General features: G+C 41.7%; 2 protein-coding genes across 25 annotated transcripts in view; one reads left to right on the top strand and one right to left on the bottom strand.

The window, feature by feature from the left end:
* LOC310681456 (uncharacterized protein) overlaps nt 1-19,267 on the top strand; it is a 370,382-nt gene that overhangs the window by 281,307 nt on the left and 69,808 nt on the right. The gene's annotated exons all lie outside the window — the stretch shown is intronic.
* PRL (prolactin) lies at nt 9,554-19,167 on the bottom strand. Its single transcript, XM_083449221.1, has 5 exons — nt 18,853-19,167; nt 16,624-16,805; nt 14,763-14,870; nt 11,461-11,640; nt 9,554-10,019 (listed from the first exon to the last, which is right to left on the bottom strand). Exons 1-5 carry the CDS (start codon nt 18,890-18,892, stop codon nt 9,828-9,830), a joined length of 702 nt encoding a protein of 233 aa, XP_083305347.1. The 5' UTR covers nt 18,893-19,167; the 3' UTR covers nt 9,554-9,827.

Genomic DNA, 19,267 nt, shown 5'->3' with positions numbered 1-19,267 from the left:
AGGTAGGGAAACTTTATATTTTTTTATTTCAAGCCCAGCTAATCTCCTCTACGTGCAATTATAATTTTGACAGTACTGGAGGAAGTTTAAGGATACATCTGAAACGCCTGTCTTCACTTGCCTCTTTAGAAAAAGATGGCTTGTACATCTAAAAAAAGGATTTGCATAATCAAGTCAGCTAATTAACTAGTCCGACTGTCATATTTTTCACTTTGTATTTTTTTAAAGAAATTGAAAATGCTGGGTGGTGTTTTTTGTCTAACATAGGAAAACTGCAGGAAGGCAGCAAGTTGTCAGTCGAGCTAATCTCACAGCATCCTTTTCTCTCTTTAAGGAAATAATAAAGCTGGAGGAGCAGATTTGCCACCTTTCTAATTCTGATCTTTTGTGATGAGTAAAGCTATTTTTTAATAGAAATCTGATAAAGGGGTAAATATGTGCGATCATGAGCTTCAGTGAAACGTAGTGGGAGTTACTGATGAAAGGTCTGATTCTAATAATGGAATCCATAGTAGGAATAAAAAGGAGGCATGTGTATTTTGTTGTTATCATGAACATACACCAGCTGAATGAATAGTTTGATTGCATGAGCATGTGCCAGCTAAATATGTCTGGCATTAACCCTTAAAACTGGAATGGACGCCGGTGGCGCTGTGGGTTAAACCACAGAGCCTAGGATTTGCTGATCAGAAGATCGGCGGTTCGAATCCCCGCGGCGGGGTGAGCTCCCGTTGTTCGGTCCCTGCTCCTGCCAACCTAGCAGTTTGAAAATCACGCCAAAGTGCAAGTAGATAAATAGGTACCGGTCCGGCGGGAAGGTAAACGGCGTTTCTGTGTGCTGCTCTGGTTCGCCAGAAGTGGCTTAGTCATGCTGGCCACATGACCCAGAAGCTGTCTGTGGACAAATGCCGGCTCCCTCGGCCTATAGAGTGAGATGAGCACGCAACTCCAGAGTCGGTCACGACTGGACCTAATGGTCAAGGGTCCTTTACTTTAACCCTTAAAACAGCAACATTCTGGTTCATTCCTTTCTCTTCACCCAACATGTGCCTAGTGTCTCAAGACTCTCTATCTAGCTCTTTGACAATAAAACTTTCCCAGTACATCTGCCTTCTGTGATGCATCCCTCCTGTACCTTGCAAACAGTTGCAAAAGAGGGTTGGGTTTTTTGTAGCTTTAATAGTTGCATAGAAGAGGGACTTCCCACTAGTTGCTCTTTTATCATCCTTCTAACAAGCTGCATCTACTGAAATTCCTTGTTCTCCACAGTTACTAGAAGTTCAAGAGCTGCATTCTCCTTTGCATCTTCTCACCCCCCTGAAAGGCGATTCTGGAAGTGTAAATGGGATGTGCTAACAAATGAGAAAAGTGGCTCACATCTGAGAATTCCAGGTCCTTTCTATGGAGCAGAGAGGGTGGTCACTGCTGTATACAAAATTCTGAAACAAGGCATCGCAACTTATTGCCCACAAAGGTGAGCACAACCTGACTGGGTGGGTTGTGCTAGCCTGTTTTAAAGACCACCCAAATCCCAGAATGTGGAGTCTCAGTTATAAGTGTTTGCATGCTCATAAGCATTTTTGATCTTCACCACCATCCCTTGCCATTGGGCAAGGGATAGGCTCTATAGTTCAACGTATCTGAAGGTCACCAGCAGAAAGAGACAGAGCCAGGAAGGGGGGAAAGTCTCCCTGTTTTATGAGAGCTGGATTAGAGCAATATGGGGGTGGGATTGGGGATTGGAAAGTAGAAAGGTTCAGACTCGGTGGTTGTACCAAGGTGGTTGTACCAATCCTCAGTCTCTGGAGCTTTCACAGGAAGGGGCCTTGTCCCCACCAGAGGGAAATCACAGATACACAAATTTTCCCTCAGGATTATTTTGCATGCACTTTGTGTGGAAATGGATCTCTATCCCTGAGGCAGTCCTGTGCTCTGGTCATATGCACTGGTGAGATGGGCTGTGTGTATGCATTCTGTGATGCTTGTTAAGAGTTATTTTATTGAAACATGGGGCATAACCTTTCAAAATAAATAAATATGTCAATGGTATCCTTTGTGAATTTTGTATTATTTACTAATATGCATGCAGAGCTCTTTGAAAGCAAATAAACACCCTCTCAACAGGAAATACACTAACCTTGCATTTTATCCCTAGAGATAAGCTTATCCCTCAAACTACACCCCTCTTTTAGCTAAACCCAGCTTGAAATTTCCTGAGTATACTCTTTCGGTAAGGAGCTACTTCAGTCTTGTATGTGTATATGTGTGCGTGTGTGTGTGTGTGAGAGAGAAAGAAACACAGACAGAGAGACAGATCGTCATTACTGCAGTTTGGCAGCAAAGTATTCTTGGACACTGAACTAGCCTTTTCATCCAGGCTGGCACTTGGGCCTTCACAGAGAGGAAAGGCTGTGAAGGGCTTCAGTTTGGGTTAGGTCTTTGCCTGAGGAGCAACAACAAAGTCTCCCTAGCTGTGGACTATTTCGGTGTTCCGTGGGTGTGATTCTCAGGCTTGGTCACAGACTCAATTCCTAGCTGCTGGCTCACCTCTGAGAGCAGCTGGTGGCCAGGCTTTGACACTTTCACTCAAATTTGAAAACTGAATGACTGGTTTCTCAGTCTGAGATATTGTGCTGCCTGAGGCCCCCTGAAGAAACTATGGAGTACCCAAGGGTGATCCCTGACAGAGGAAATCCCACAAGCACCTTTCCCTTGGAGTAAAAATGCAACAACAATAAATGAAAAAGTAACAAATTTCTTTTCCTCCATGGCACCCAAAATTGTCTGCCTGAGATGACCACTTCCCTCTGTAGAGCTGCTTACCCATTAGTCTTATTCAGGCCTTGATAGGTATTCTATTGCACAGTTCAGAGCAGATCCCTAGCTTTCTAGGAATACTAGCAACCTTTTGTTTACATGTCTGGCCCCTCATTAGGCCATATTTTAGGCAAACTGGTGCTAGGTGAATTCACAGTAATCAAACCTGTGCAAACGTGTAACAGTACAAAACCTGTTGAGTTCCAGTGAACAGATTTGGGGATTTATTGGTCAGGCAAAGTGATGTCATTGGGTTAACTTGACAGTGTGGCATTCTATTTGTAACAAAACTTTCTGAATTATTAAGATGTTATAATGAATCATGGCACATAAGTACAGGACACCATACTTAAGTTTCAAGTTCAAGCTGAATGTCCAAGGTGAAATAATAGAAATTAAATTGGTTTGCAGGTTCAGGACACTATTCTGTGTTTTGCTTCCATTTCCACGGGAGCCAGAAAAGATGCAAAATATAGTGTAATCTTCCTTGAGCATCAAGATACAATAATGAAATTTGGAATGCTGGTTTACAATAAATTTGTTTTGTTGTTGTTGTTTTTAAGTGTGAGACCCATTAAACTCTTGCAACTGTTTTCAAGAAGAAAGCTAAGATGTAAAAATGTGGTGTCTAAAGCAGGGATTCTTGAACACTGTGCTCTGTCACATTTGTACCCCATCTTTTCTCTGAAAAGCTTAAGGAAGCATATTTATGTTTACTCCATTTTATTATCACAAAAAACTTGTGAAGTAAGTTACATTGACGAATTTTCACTGACTCAAGGTCATTCTATAAACTCCATGCCTACATGGGAGATTTGATCAAAAGCAGCCTCAGTTCAGAACCTACATTGAGGTATGACACTCCCCAATCCATACAGAACTGGAAATGTAGTTTTAGTTATTATGTATTTGTGTATTCATATCTCTGTGGTCCTTTGGTGCACACATCTTCAGAGATGATGAATAAGTCTTTTGCAGCATTTCGGAAAAAATAAGGACTGTACATGTATAGCAAACGCAAGGAGAGGGGCAGCTGCACCACCTTGATATCAATGTGTTGAATGGGGCATTGGAAAGAAGAGCTGATGCATGCAAACCTGTTCATGCATAAGCTCTCCACCCAACTGGGCAACCAGGATGTGCAGGGTTCCCAGTGGGTGGAATGCCTATGTATATACAGCTAGGTGCTCAATAGGGTCTCCTTTCAGGTGGCCTTCTGAATTTGAGGTGGGTGGGCATGCAGTGAATGTGCAGGTATGAGGAGGGGATGAGCTGGCAAGCATGGTCACCCTCCCCCCACCACATGTGCAGAAAATTTACATATCATCTCAGGAGTTAGGCAGCAACATCCCACATGTGCATATTTGATGGTTCGCTTTCCATTATACATGACAAAAGAACTGCCCCTGGTCTTAGGTGAAATCCAGTGGCATCATGATTATCCTGAGTGAATCCAGCAGATGTCTGGTTTTATCAGTCAACGTGCAATATCACAGCTGCAGCTGTAGACATCGTGAAATTCAAAGTTATGAGAAGTGACATTCTGGAACTTCCACTTCTGTGAGATGGGACTATAGCTGTTTCAGTGATGCTATGGACAGTTGAATTATTTCTTCTGTATATGAATAATTTGAATAGGAAAAGGATGAAAACCTTCAAATATGTGGCTTCCCAAACGGGTACTCTATGTTAAACTATGCCTTTACTCCAAAAAAGAGAGAGAGGAGAACTTAGCTACAGTCAGATTCCAGAAATGGAGATTAATTTTTATTAGAAACATGCCCAATTGTTTTGGGAGAGAAAGCACATACGGCTTCTGCTGTGGTTGCATCTTCCAGTTTGTTCTAGTCTAAGTGGATGTGTTTATCCACCACTAAGCCTTGCTCGCCGCCCCCCCCCCCATTTATATGTTTGTTGACAATGTGCAGGGTTGAACTGGCATTTTCATATTTCAATGCACCAAAGGCCCCTTAAAGAAGATGGTTGCAAGTGAGAGAAAAGAGATATGTAGCTTGCTCCCTAATGGCTTATTACCGTCACATTTGCAATTCAGATCAGTTTTAAATTGACTGAAAATTTTCAACACATAGCAGGCAGTTTAAACTAATGATTGTCTGGAGGTTCATATCTGACATGAGCTAAGGTTCTGTTCAAAACAAATAGCAAATAATTCCTCCCATAGAGTCAAAATGTCACAATTTAAAAAGTGTACATTGTTTCCAGAGTGTGTCAGTTCTATAAGAAAACCACATACGCAGCAAATATTAGAGGGCCCTATTTGACTCCGATTTTTTCTTGATTTAAAAACAGAAATGTTTATTCACATCTAAGAAGTATGCGCAAAAATCCTTTTTAAACAAAAAACAAAAAAGCCCCTTCAGATATCCTAATTGTAAAATAAAAGGCCCTTGGGGCAGTGGTAGGCCTGAGTTGCCTAGCAACCCTCAGCAGGTAGCTGAGATACAGCTGCAGCCGTCCTGATTCTTTCCTAAGAACCTTCTTATAGCTTTTTGTGTTAATCTTTAACCAGGCTTTTAAATGCTATATTTTCCTCTTCCGTCTTTAGTTGGTAGCTTGCAGGAGCCTACTGCTCAAATTTTCTCCCTCAGGCATCTTGTGAAGGTTTACAATTGCATGTACCATCTAACCTTATTTTGCATAGCATATTCGGAAGGTTTAGTGAAATTTTTACTCTATGTGAACAATGGCTGCTGTAGGCACACAACTACAAACACTGCCTTTGATTCTAGCTTCATAACTGTGGTGGAACTGTCTTTGTAATGATTTCATTAGTTTGGACTATATCATTTTATGCTAAAATTTGAAAAAAGCACCTTAAAGCAACTTACAATATACAATAAAATATAGTTTAAATGTATTCAAGCACTGTCAATGTCAGTAGAAGAACAACTGTAGCCTGAAGCCTGGATTGAGTTGCTGTATCAGTATAATTGAAGCTGTCCAATATGCCCAGGATATTATGAAAGTTTTAACCGGGTGCCAATAGGTGTTCTTCTTGAGGAGAGTGTTTCAAGATGAGGGACTATTAAGAGAAAACACACATGCTCTGCTCATCTTCCTCCATACTGAGAAGGAGCTCAGGTGACAATTGCAGCCCCCATGCGGGTTCATATGGATATAAGTGGCAGTCCTTTGCATCAGAGTCCTGAGCCATATAAAACTTTTAACATCAAAATTAGTATTTTGAATTGAGCCAGAAACTTATTAGTAGTTAGTACACCCGTGTTATATATTCATGCCTTCCTGCTCCTGTTAATAGTTGCAGGTTTGATCCTTGTATGCGACAACTGCATATTCCTGCATTGCAGGGGGTTGGACAAGATGGTCCTTAGGGTCTCTTCCAACTCTATGAGTCTATTATCTAAGCTTCCATGCTGTCTTCAAAGGCAGCCCCAGGAACCCAGGTTCATTCTGCTGCTTGAGCAAGTTGCTGTTGGCTTGTTTGCACAGGTGTTCAACATGGTGCGAAGACCTGCGTGTGTGGATGAGGAATCAGAGCTCAGATACAACAAGCATAACTTCCGTGTCGACTAAAACACATCCAGCAGCAACCTGGAACATACTCCAAACTGTCAAGATAAGCAAACTTCTTAGGTTTGCCGTGTAAAATTCTCTTGAGCTTTCTGGAGTAAAAACAGAATACAAACAAAAAGAATTAACATTGCATGTGTACAGAGTGGTTCCATGCAGGCTGCCCAGCGAGGTCCTTGCGGACAACAGTTTCAGGAGCTGGTTCAAGGCATCACACATCAAAGTGAGACTGCAGGGCCATTTTCTCTTCTGCCATCTCCCATTTCTCCTACCAGTGTTCTTCACATCTCGGAAATGCCAACTGTGAGAATTCTATGTCATACTTTCACTTTGAACTCATTGTTGCTCTGACTATGCCAGTGCCTGATTTCAGGTTAAAGGTTTTGGTTGTCATGTGGCCCACACCCAGCTATGTGTTGACATAACTTGCATCTTTCTCTTCTTAGATGAAAGCAGCATCATATTGCTGTCTAGCACCTGCTAAAAATAAGTACATTTGAACTCCCCCCCCCCTGCATTGGGCTGTCTTGTACACAATACACTGACCTGGAAGACTCTCTGATGAAAAGAAAAGTAACTTCAGTCCCCATAATTCCACACAAATAGTTCAAAACATTTCCCTAGTATCATCCATTGCACACACAAAAAGTTATTCAGCAAACTCAGAAGTCACTATGCACTTTCTGTGCTCGTGTGATACTTAAGAAGTAGTTTTTTTCTGACAGGCGACGAGACAAAGTCTTCCATTTCAATATTACAAAGAACAAACCATTGCTTTTTATTTCTGTTTCATCCTTTAGATACACCAGGAACAAAAACACCAGCCCCGTTTAAGCTATCTGCTTCTGACTGGGTCTGCTTTTAAAGATTTCCTGTGTGGTTTTTGTTGGCACTAAGTCTGGCAGAAGGGACCAGAATCTCTGTGACCCACTGGTCCTGCTGCAAGTACCAAAGGCAGGAAAATTAATTAAGCAGCCTTTGCACTGTAGAATGGCATAAGCCACATTGAAACGATGCACACACTTCAAAACCATTCAAAGGGCAGGACTGGGATGATAAAGCATCTAGACGTTTGGTCTGAACCACCGCAAGTTCCTTTGCTTGCACAAAACAGGTCAGAAATTTCCAAGAAAGGGGCCTCTGGTAAGATTATCAGGACTTCCTACTTCTATCCATGTTACAAGCACAGTACAAACATTTATTAGTCTTATTTTATGCTGTGGAATGCAGAAGGACGTGCAAATCTTGCAGAAATGGAAAGTCTGGGCAACCTTTTTGGAATTTAAGAGAGGATGCAGTTTAAGGTTTGGTCCAAATATTTGAGTTTTAGCTTTATCAGAGCTAGGTAATCTAGGTATAGGCATGGGATCATTACAGTGGTCTCATTAAGAATAATTTAGAAGCTTGCCTGCTTTAAGCTCCTTTAGTATGGGAACTAAATTTAGCTGTTTGCACAGCTCCCAGTAAAACTGTTTCCAGCACATGACTGAGGTTGCTTTGTATGCATTTCTGCAATAAAACTGGCACACACCTGCCTTGGGTGGTAGAGTAGGGTGGAGTGACCAAGGTACAAGACAGCCTTGTTGGTAGAATTGGAAGCCTGGTCTCTCCATGCAATACATGTTCTGCCTGCCCCTTAGTCCTTCACCGGTGTGAAGGCTGAAGTGCAATATGCCTGGGTAGTGTGAATCAGACTTTCAAAGACCCTGTCTGGGGACTTTGGGGGAGCAAAATGATTCAGCCACAATCCACAAAGGTATCTGGACATCCCATTTGTTTTCAGAGTAAGTCCAGAGTCTGGCACAGAGCTAGTTAGAAACTGTGGATATTTTCTCAGTTAAAGTGAAAGGGCAAAATGATGCTCATCCCCTGCCATGGTCAACCCAGAGATACAGACTGGAAGCCGGATCCAACCAGCACTGTATAATCCCCATAGAGTTTCCTTGGCCAGCAGCATCCATGATGTAAGTGAGAAGTTACCAGAGACACAAGGAAACTCAAATCCAGCTTGATTTCAAATTAAACTTCTGAATCACTGAATCATCACAACAGTTTATAGTGATTTCATCAAATTCCTTTTTCCTGTCCCCCCCCCCTCTTTTTTTGCAGTCAATGCATAGAGGGCCACTCTCTTGTGCTACGAATCTATTATTGTCACTCAAAATATACAAGATCATTTCTGCTGGGGTGTTCCAGCTTGCTTGCTTTGTGAACAAAGGTTTCAGAAAGTGATTGCTTGGGTCTCTATGTAAAGGGCATGCTAACAGATGGTGAGTGATGTCTTCCACCTGAGGCTGACCACAAATGCAAAATCTGTCTGTGTATGGGACCTTGTACAGTGGTACCTTGGGTTAAGAACTTAATTTGTTCTGGAGGTCCATTCTTAACCTGAAACTGTTCTGAACCTGAGGTACCACTTTAGCTAATGGGGCCTCCCGCTGCTGCCGTGCTGCTGCTGCTGCGCCACCACCGCGTGATTTCTGTTCTCATCCTGAAGCAAAGTTCTTAACCTGAGGTACTATTTATGGGTAAGCAGAGTCTGTAACCTGAAGCGTCTGTAACCCAAAGTACCACTGTAGTGCCTATCCAAGACTTCAGTGGTCATCACTTGGAAACACAGCTCAATAAAAGTGTTTCTTAAGGGAGTTGGTGAGAGTTGGACAGATAACTAGCTCTAAAATGCTCTGTTCTTAAGAGCTAATACCAAGGGGGAAAGTTGATGTTTCTAATTATTTGCAGGTCCCTTCTGGATTCTACCCACAAGAGCCAATCCCTTTGTTGGCAGTTATTCAAGGTAAAAGCAGAGCTCTGTTCTGGATAGTAATAATAGTCTACCCCAAGACATATTGATAAGCTGCTTTCCAGAGTTTGTTATCATCCAATTCCATATAGCACAGAGCAGGAAAACGCTCTGTAGGCATTGTAGCAATTTTTTAAAATATACTTTAACTGAGCGCAGTCTATTCTTGCCTTAATTGTTGGCCACCCAGATTCTTTACAAAGAAGAGTTTCTGATATTCCTGATGGTAGACAGTACAGCTTCTGGAAAAAAATATATATCTGCACTTAGTTTCCTTGGCTGAGTGGAGCATCAGTTGTACACAAGCTCCATAGTCTCTGGCCACAATTCCCCAGATGTTGGTAACCAAAGGAGGAAGCAAAACCAAGTTCAATTTCAAGCATATTTTTATATTTCAGTATTTTTTATGTTTTTATTGCATGGTTTGCATATCACTGTGATTAAAGCAGACAGTAATGTACTCTTAACAGAAAAGAATGGCTTTTCTGAGAGTTTTCAGACACAAACAAATGGTTTGCACCTCACAAAAGGAAAAATAACATGGACATAAATATTGTACCACAGGATGAATTTTTGCGTAAGGCCTGCAATGGGCAGTGAAAAGCAATGAGGCTAAGAGCAGGTCCTTTTGAAGGCGTTAGGTGCTAGCTCCAATTGCTCAACAGTGACTGTCATGGATGAGGCGACACTTCAAGAGTTTCAGATAGCTGTCAATTTTGTGTGAGTCCCTGCGCAAGCAGTGCAGCAGATTGTAGAAGGCAAAGAGGCGAGAATCTTCGTCAGCCAGCTGCAGAGATGGCAGCCCCGACCACCTCGAATAGACTTCATTACCCAGGTCACCTGGGTGAACCTAACGAAGAAGAGAAAAATGAGTATCGTTAGCAAGCATCCCAGAGACAATGTCTGTATCAGATCAGTATTGATCTGTATCAGACCAATATTTAGAGAATTACAACATTAACACTTAAAGGGTTGACCAGTATTTGTTTCAGATCAGAGAAGATCCTTGCTTAGGTTTTAAGAAAGCCAAATGGAATTGCGGGGGGAAACCCCATCTCGACAGGGAGAACTACATATTTGCTCCAGACAGTAAAAGAAGAAAGAAACAGCTCATGCTTCAACCACTTGAATTGATCTCCATGATTATTACTCATTTACATTGCAACTCTGCTGTGCAAAGTGCTTTCCCAGGATTTATATGTATGTATCTGTAAATAGAATGCCGTACTATTAGCTTTCATGATGAAACAGTGACTCCCTTGGGTGATATGGAAGTATTCAGGCATGAGAAGAGAACTTTAAATATAGCACTCAAATTAGAATTCCTTTGTCCAAAGGATAGCTGCCTTGTTTTGAAAGCACACTGACTTTTCTTTGGGAGCTAGCAGCATTTGTGCACTCAAATGGTTGCAGTTTTCCTAATTTCCTGAAATCTATAGGCTTGAATAGTCTTAACTGTGTTGGATTGGAGCCAATATCTGGAGTAGGGACGAGATGAAAACATTACCTTGTTTCCTGTGAAGGGAACCATCCAAATTGGAGTGGGGAACCTGTGGCCCTCCAGATGTTTTTGGACTACAGCTTCCACCACCCTTGAGCATTGGCCGTGCTGGCTGGGAGGGGGATCCAACAACATCTGGTGGGCCACCGATCTAGAAGTTATGATCAACTTGTATTGCCTGTTTTCAAATTGAGCAATAGGCCCTAAAAACACTGATTTAGAAACGTAAAGGGGGGAGAGAGTGTGTGCTCCAAAGAGACATGTTAATTATAGAATAGTGGGTATAGCCTTTCCTAGAACACACTATTATTAAATGAAAGAATAAGATTGCTATAGTGCTCCACCTGATACTGTGTAATTAGTCCAAGGGAAGGAAATAGAGAAGGGTGTTAAAAAGAAGAAGAAGCCTGGATAACTGGCAGAATGAATGATAGAACTTGCCCCCATTTGGACATATGCAATCTAGGGCTTATCACCCCTTGTTGTCATTTCTGTCATTTTCCAGTTCCTGGAGGTTGACCATCTGAGAGTGTCCAGGCTCATTGAGTACCGTATGTTTCGCTCTATAACACGCACCCGACCTAACACGCACATAGTTTTTAGAGGAGGAAAATCCGTAGGCATGCCACCCGTAGGCATTTCCTCCATAACACGCATAGACATTTCCCCTTACTTTCTAGGAGGAAAAAAGTGAGTGTTATGGTGCAAAAAATACGGTAATTGAGAATGCTGGATTCTGCAGAATACTGTCCTATGCAGCTAGAAGAATTCCCAGGTCCTTTCTACGTACCCTCCCAACGATTTTCTCCATCCCATCCAGAAGCCGTTTGTTTTGCTCTTCAATCTCCATGGCCTTCCAGAGAATGGTGTCAGGAGCCTCTTTGATTCTTTGGACCTCCGAGACCAGATGTAGCAGAGGGTCATTCCAGGAACGGAGAACACTCAGCACTAAATTTAGCAGGTCTTCATGCTGCACATTAGAAAACCAAATTATATTTTGTTAAACAATTCCGCAAGATTTACACAGGAGACAAATAATCCTAGCAAGTCATTTTTAAAACTTATTTGTTAAAAGTCTTCTAGCCTGACCTCAATTGTCCTGGACTCCTGCCAGGACTACTGTAATGCACCCTGGTTGGGGTTGCCCTTGAAGACTGTCTGGAGTTACAGCTAGTGTAGAATGCAGCTGCTAAGATGGTAAGTGGGGCAGCCCAATGGGACCATGTATCATTCACTAGCTGCCAGTGAGCTACTGGGCCCAATTCAAGGTTTTCATACTGGTGTACAAAGTCCTGAACAGCTTGGAACCCAAGTACGTAAAAGAGCATCTCCCTCGATACCAACCAGCTTGGCTCCAGTGATCAACAGGGGAGGCTGGATTAGTGGTTACACTCTATAGGCTGCTGCTTGGTTGATGTTGACCTGTGATAGGGCCTTCTCAGTGTTGGTTCCCCATTTGTAGAATGCCTTTCCTGGTGAGATGTGTCTGTTCCTATTTACATAGGCATTTTTTGGTGTAAAGTCTCCTGGCAACCCTGAAATTATAAGCTGTGAGTGTATGTGACTGTTTTACATATTTTAGTGGTTTTAAATGGTTTTAAATAATGCTTTTTCATTTTTAACTGTAATTGTTTTATTGTTTTGGTGTTTGCCATCCTTGGCTCCTCCAAGAGGAAGGGCAGGATAGAAAACAACGACAGCAACAGTTATTGTTGTTGTTGTCTGTTCGCCATTCTTCCAGACAGCGCTAGAACCAATCAATAAGACTTTGTAAAGTATTTCCAGAAGTCTGGCATTTAGTGTCACTGGTCCTGTGCTGTGAGAGATTCAGTAGGCATTCTTACTTTTGACTTCCAAACATTTCCTGGCGACTTTTAAAATGCTGACAGGCCTATGCAGCTGTTTAAATCCTTTTGACCAACCAGTTACTTTAACGATTACTCCATTTTTCATGGCTTTTGCATGTTTTCATATATGCACTGTGCACCTCCCTGATATTCTATGAGAGAGTGGTAGAGAAATATTTTTTAAAATAAATAAATGGAAATAATATCTCCGGGCTAACTGTGTGACAGAATCCCCTAAGTACACATTATCAATAAACTGTCCATGCACTCTCCAGCGCTGGTAGACACTGCTCTGTTCAGCCTTGTTGAATGGAATGCCCTTTAATCTGATGATTAGTTTAAGCATTAATGAGACAGTTTTAGAAATACAGGATCTGGAAAATATTTGAAAACATAATGGAAGATGAAATCTGTGGTAGGCCACTTAATACCTTATCCAAAGCATTTCTATGTCTACGTATAGCATGGCAAACATGCCCAGGCATGGGTCTGATTCCCCTTTGAAGTGTTTTGCTTCTGGGGAGATTTCTTTTGAAACTTTGCCACTGCTTGGGGTGAGCCGGAAGATCAAAGGGGCTTTTTCTTTCCTGGGATCCTCCTAGACATTTTGCTGCCCTTGAGACCTCTCTAATGTCGACACCAACACTTTTCACTTTGCTTACTGTGGCAAAATACACGTACCCTGCGGCTGAACCCTTTCGCGCTCCCTAGGTCGGGAGAACTTCAACACTGCGAAGTTCAAATGCTCACACATCATCTCTCTAAGCCAATACAAATAGCGAGAGGGCTGTGTCTCATGGCTTGGTTTCTGAGGAGGCAGATTATTCAGTGGATAAAGGGAACTTAGAAAGAAAACTATTGCCTGGGAATCGATACAGCTTTGGTGCTATGTGCTACTTCAGCATTTACAAATACATCCAAAATTTTTCCCGTGAATTCTAATTACCTTGACAAGTGTATGGACTAGAAACTTACTTTAAAAATAATTATTATTTTAATAAGATGCTCATTAAATTTTAGAAGCTAACATACTGGGGGAAATTATATGACACACTATACACTTTTGACAGTTGGTATCCACCATTCTTCCTCTCTCTTTGCCTTTGTCAGTTGTATTCCTGCCTTCCTTTACCAGAAAGTCACATCTCTTTCCTTGGAACAGAAGAGATATCCGGCCTGAAGAACAGGCTTTGGGACTTTCCACAGGCCACACATCTACCCCAGGCCACAACCTCACCATCACTTTTTCATGTCCTCAAGTTCTTTTGCCTAGCAAGAATGTCCCCTTGCACTGTGATGATGCCTCTTGCTTACTATCAGGATGGAAGATTGAGACATGACGTTTGCATGGCTAGAATATAGCTGACTGTAGAGAGGTAGGCATCCCATCCATTGCTCCACCTCGCCACTCCAGAGGGACAGGCTCGCCCCAGACTTTTTTGATTATGAATGGATCTTCCAATTACCGAGAGCAACGTGGGCAACAGAGCCAGAGCAGGCTACCCGGAGGTAACATCCACCTTGCAGTACGCCCACCGTCTCCACGATGGCTCACTACCTGAGGACCCCAGCCAGCGCAGCATCCGGCAAAGCTGACTTAACAACAGGCATGATGTGTCTTTTTTATGAACTGAATAGTGTGTTGGGGGTATGGCATGTGTGTCTACTAATTTAACAGTGCTTAGCTTGTTGTTGTTTTAGTTGCTATTTTGTTAATGTTGTTTTATGGATTCTAAATGCTGTATTGATTTGTTAATATAATATGACTTTTGTTGTGATTGTGGTGTTTAGCTTATTTTTTTAGTTGCAGTTTTGTTAAATAAATGTAAATATTTCATTGATGATTTGTTAATTATATTATTTATGCTGCGTTTGTGATGCTCTGTTATGTTATTGTTATTTATTGTTAGTAAGCTGCTTAGAGATTCATTTGAATGAAAAGCGGCACAGAAATTCAATGAATCAAAATAGAATCAAAATCAAACCTGCTTTTTGCCTCTGGCTCCACCCACCCAAGGTATCGCTAACTTGTCCCACTGATTACAGTGGGGACTAAATTAAAATAATCATGGCCCTGGATCCAGCCAAGGATTAATGCCTTGTAGATTAATGCCTTGCAAGACTTCCCTATGGCCACTTAATGTGGTCTTCCTTTCCTTCTGGACTGAGTCATTGAGACCTTTTAGTCTAAGCTACTCATGTGCTTGTTCCTTGTTCTGTTTGCATTCAAATAGGTAGAACTCACATGAATCTGCTGAGCTTGCTCCTTGTCTTCAGGAGTGGTTAGGGACGAAGTGTGGCAGCTGTTAATGGCTTTGGCAATAAACCCTCGGCCCTGAGCATAGCGTTCATCCTGAAGATAAGAAAAATCAGACTTAGTACAGTAGATAACAAGGAAAGAAGAATCAGTAGTAGTAAGAAGAAATCGTAATCAGAAGTTACTTCTTCTTTGCAGTTGCTGCTCGTGTGAAATGTATCCTTCAGTTATGCAGGACTTTAATTTCGTATCAGAACCTTATTACACGCCCCTCTAAGACTGTGTCAAATGTAATTTGCTTTAAACTGTACTGTGGAAAGAATCACTTTTGGGGATCAGGTTTCTCCATAATCTGCTTATAAATAAGAGGGTCTCTGTTTTGTAAAGTGATCCGTAGACTGTGATCCCACTGAGTAGTGTGGGATGAACATTTCTCTCTCAATACCTCTCTGCCAAACTCCAAAGCAACTCTAGTGCCTGGGTCTTTTAATTGCTTCTCTCCTACAAAGCATTCCACTCAGAAAACCCTTTGTTACTTTGTTTTGCTCCTCTAAATGGTTTCTGTGTATAAATGGCAGTGTTTTATTCAGTCACGCCCATCTGTTGCTGCTGTTGTGCCTCCTAAGAGTGACTCTTTCCTTTGGTACGCTGGACCTATTGAAGAAGACCTCCTAACCTACTTCACTCCCACTTCTTAAACTTAAGATGTCTTAAGGTGTGTAGGAACTTTGCTTGCTGAGGTATATGTTGAAGTATAATCCTGAATCCTTATTCCTGCATTCCTTCATCTGCAATTGAAGCCTTAAATACACTATCTTGCTGAAATTCATTTCAAGTGTGTATAGCTTTCTCCTCAATCCTTAATACTGCTTTAGAAAAAGTAAAGATTATTAATTAAGACTTAATATAGTTGGGACAGTTTACACGGCTTCAATGATGATACACAAAAGAACCTGTGAATCTTTATTCCTATTTCAATCATACTTGGCTACCATATGAGTATGGTCTTATATTGTAAACTGCCCTGTGATCTTTGGATGAAGGGTGGTGAAGAAATGTTTTACACACACACACACACACACACACACACACACACCTTGGCTTGAATGCCACAAACCCGAAAGTAAGCGTTCCAGTTTGTGAACATTTTTTGGAAGCCGAACGTCCGACGCGGCTTCTGCTTCCTGGGTGCAGGAAGCTTCTTCAGCCAATTGGAAGCTGCGTCTTGGTTTTTGAACGGTTTTGGGAGTCAAATGGACTCCCGGAATGGATTAAATTTGAGAAGCAAGGTACCACAGTTTACATTCAAGGTAGATTTGTCCAACTGGCCTTTCCAAATATTGGGCGGTACCCAACCAAGTCATTCTCAGAGAGGACCCATTGGCATTGGTGGACTTAAGGTAGCTATAACTCTCTTCCTGTGACTGTAGGCACTGATGTTCTTCACTCTGGTATATTGAGGGTGGCATAAGCCTTGATGTCCATTTTCATATCTACTGCTGAATGGCTGGATGTTGTGGTTTTTAATGTTATTGTTTGCTTTTATATTCTTACTTGCACATCACTCTGGGGTCCTACAGGATGAAAGGTTGTCTAAAAATAGCATACAAAGCCCATTGATTTCTCTGAGCATCTCTTAGTCAAACACCGCCTAATAATCATAACAGTACTTAGCACCATACTTGTGCAATTTCCTATTCTGAACGGGAGGCAGAAGCAAACAGAAAGGCAGCCACTGATTCCCCTTTGCTAGAGAGTCTCTACCCCCCCCCCCCATTTCTTCATGTCGTCTTTTAGTTGGAGTTCATTTTGTAGGAAAGTATATGGCAAGAAAGGCTTGGGTACTTACAAATTCATTGAACATTTCCGAAGACAGGGAGTGGATATAGTGTGAGAGTTTGACAGCACGGTCAAAAAGATCCCCAAGAGAGACCTGGCAAGTGTCAGACCCATTGGGACAAATAGGTGATGATGTTACACCCTTCCTTGACAGGTACACGTTAGTAATCGCCAGGATGGCCAGCAACACACCTGTTCAGGTAAACAAGAACAACAACATCAGGTGCCCATCAAGTCCAGAAAGTGAATGGGAAACTTTCCACATTATTCTGCCTCCTCCTTTAATGCTTAACTTCATTAAACCACCATATGTGACGAAACCAACTTTTTATAGATATATAATTGTGTTTGCATAAATGGAAGAGTGTGGAAAGATAGGTTGCGCCCCTTTCTTTCTGGCTTTTCCCAAGGGTTGCTTCCTTCCCTGCAAACATATGGCGTTTAAATTAAATTTGAAGGAGTGCGGTGGGGTCACTCCCAAGATTTTGATTGTCCTGGGATTATGTCTGCAAATTTTCAGCAGCTGTGCCGTTTAAACTCTTCTGCATATGTAACGGGACTACCAAAAAAAACTTTCGCACACTGGAATGCATTCAAAAGACTCCTGGATGCCTTGGGAAGGTAGTTCTGCAAACACTGCTTATACTTTAGGACCCTCTTCCAAATCTTTAATATCTTATAAATCTGTATGTTGCTTAAAAATGCTTCCCATACCTTTGCTATGCAAAAAGTGTGCAGCAAAGAAACTGATCGGTGAAACGCAAATGTTTTGATTTTATATTTGCCTAAACTATGCTTTATGGCACAGGTCTATAATAAATGTACTATGATATGGGTCCATTCTTAAGAGAAGCCATAGCTCAGGTGTACAGCACATGCCTTGCATGCAGAAGGTCCCATGGTTCAACCCCTGGCATTGCCAGTAGAAAGTTAAGGTATAGGTAATGTGACTCTGGGACGCGGGTGGCGCTGTGGGTTAAACCACAGAGCCTAGGACTTGCTGATCAGAAGGTCGGCGGTTCGAATCCCCGTGACGGGGTAAGCGCCTGTTGTTTGGTCCCTGCTCCTGCCAACCTAGCAGTTCAAAAGCAAGTAGATAAATAGGTACCGCTCCGGCGGGAAGGTAAACGGCATTTCCGTGTGCTGCTCTGGTTCACCAGAAGCGACTTAGTCATGCTGGTCACATGACCCGGAAGCTGTACGCTGGCTCCCTCGGCCAATAAAGTGATATGAGCATCGCAACCCCAGTCGGTCACAACTGGACCTAATGGTCAGGAGTCCCTTTTCCTTTAATGTGACTCTAGAAACCCATAACTAGTCAGAGTAAACAAGACAATACTGGTCTGTGTTGACAGATAGGCTGACCTGCTATAAAATAGCTTCCTCTGCTCTGAACCTCAATTATGTTTATCTGCTGATATTAGTACAGACACACAATTTTCAACGTCTTGTGTTCTGGCTATTTGTGTGAAGCCAGTCTTAGACCTCAATCTGGAAGACTTCTACTGGGACTGATTGGTCATTATCAACTGCACAGTTATGATCCAAACAGCAACATTGGTGCTATGCTTTTATCAATACCAATGAAAACACCATCAAGTTGTGAACAATTTTTTGAGTTCACTAGAAATCTTTTTTGAGTAAAAAAGAAGAAGGTGAGAGACATTGCTGAGCCGAATGAAAAGCTACACCATATGCAGTTTTTATACTCTCAGATAATTCCTTTGCATACTTACATAAGAGTAAATTAAACTAAACTCAGTGGGACTTAATTTTGGAATGCATAGAAGTGCACGGTTTGTTACATTAGATTGCTTCTGTTACCAAACAAGTCTTGGGTTGCAGCAAGGTGAAGGCATGATGCTACATTATGTCTCATTATATTTCAAGGAAGAGCATAATTGTAGCAAATTATGGTTTAATATGTTGTTCGGCTATAAGAATTGAGAAGAATCAATGCTCTCCTTCGTGGAAAATGCATCAAGTATAGCGTGAGGGTCTAAATCGATCATGATCCACCAGAATATTCTCTAGTGCACAGTGTGACATTGTGCAGTATGTTTAGAAGAGTTTGTGCAAAAGTTCTAAGAAGATTCCCTCCCTGCGTTCTTACAGAGGCTGCAAAATGACTTACAGTGTGCTTATGCATGCCTATTACGAGTGATTTTAAATTTATTCAGTTTAAAGTTTCCCCTTAATCTAAATGAGAGAAAGGCCAAAAGAGTGGCAAAACACGTACCTTTCAGTGAAAACTTCTTGTTGGTCATGGTAGAAACCATCTCTGCTGACTTGCTTTATCAAACAGAAGATGGAATATCTAGTTGCTGTCACCTTTAGGTTCCATCTTTATATACACTTTGATGCCCATCCATAAATGCAGCAAGATTTACTCCCCCTTTGCTGGTCTCTTTGCTCATCAACAGGATTCAAAGTTCATAATTACAAACATCAATAAGCCTATTCATATTCATCAAAAGTTTGTGGGCTCCAGGAAGGATACTAGTTAATTAAGCTGGTTAAAAGAGTGAGTAGACACATGCCCTGCTTTAAAAATCCTGTAAACTATAACTGTCCTCGATATTTTTTAATTCACCTTAAAATTTACGTCATTGCCAAAATTGATCAGACGGGTAACGGAAATTGGAAATTGGGGA

Source organism: Podarcis tiliguerta (genome assembly GCF_965153285.1).
Source record: "Podarcis tiliguerta genome assembly, chromosome: 7".
Lineage (NCBI taxonomy): Eukaryota > Metazoa > Chordata > Lepidosauria > Squamata > Lacertidae > Podarcis > Podarcis tiliguerta.
Note: the sequence above shows the minus strand (reverse complement) of the source record. Positions and strands in the feature narration are given on the sequence as shown.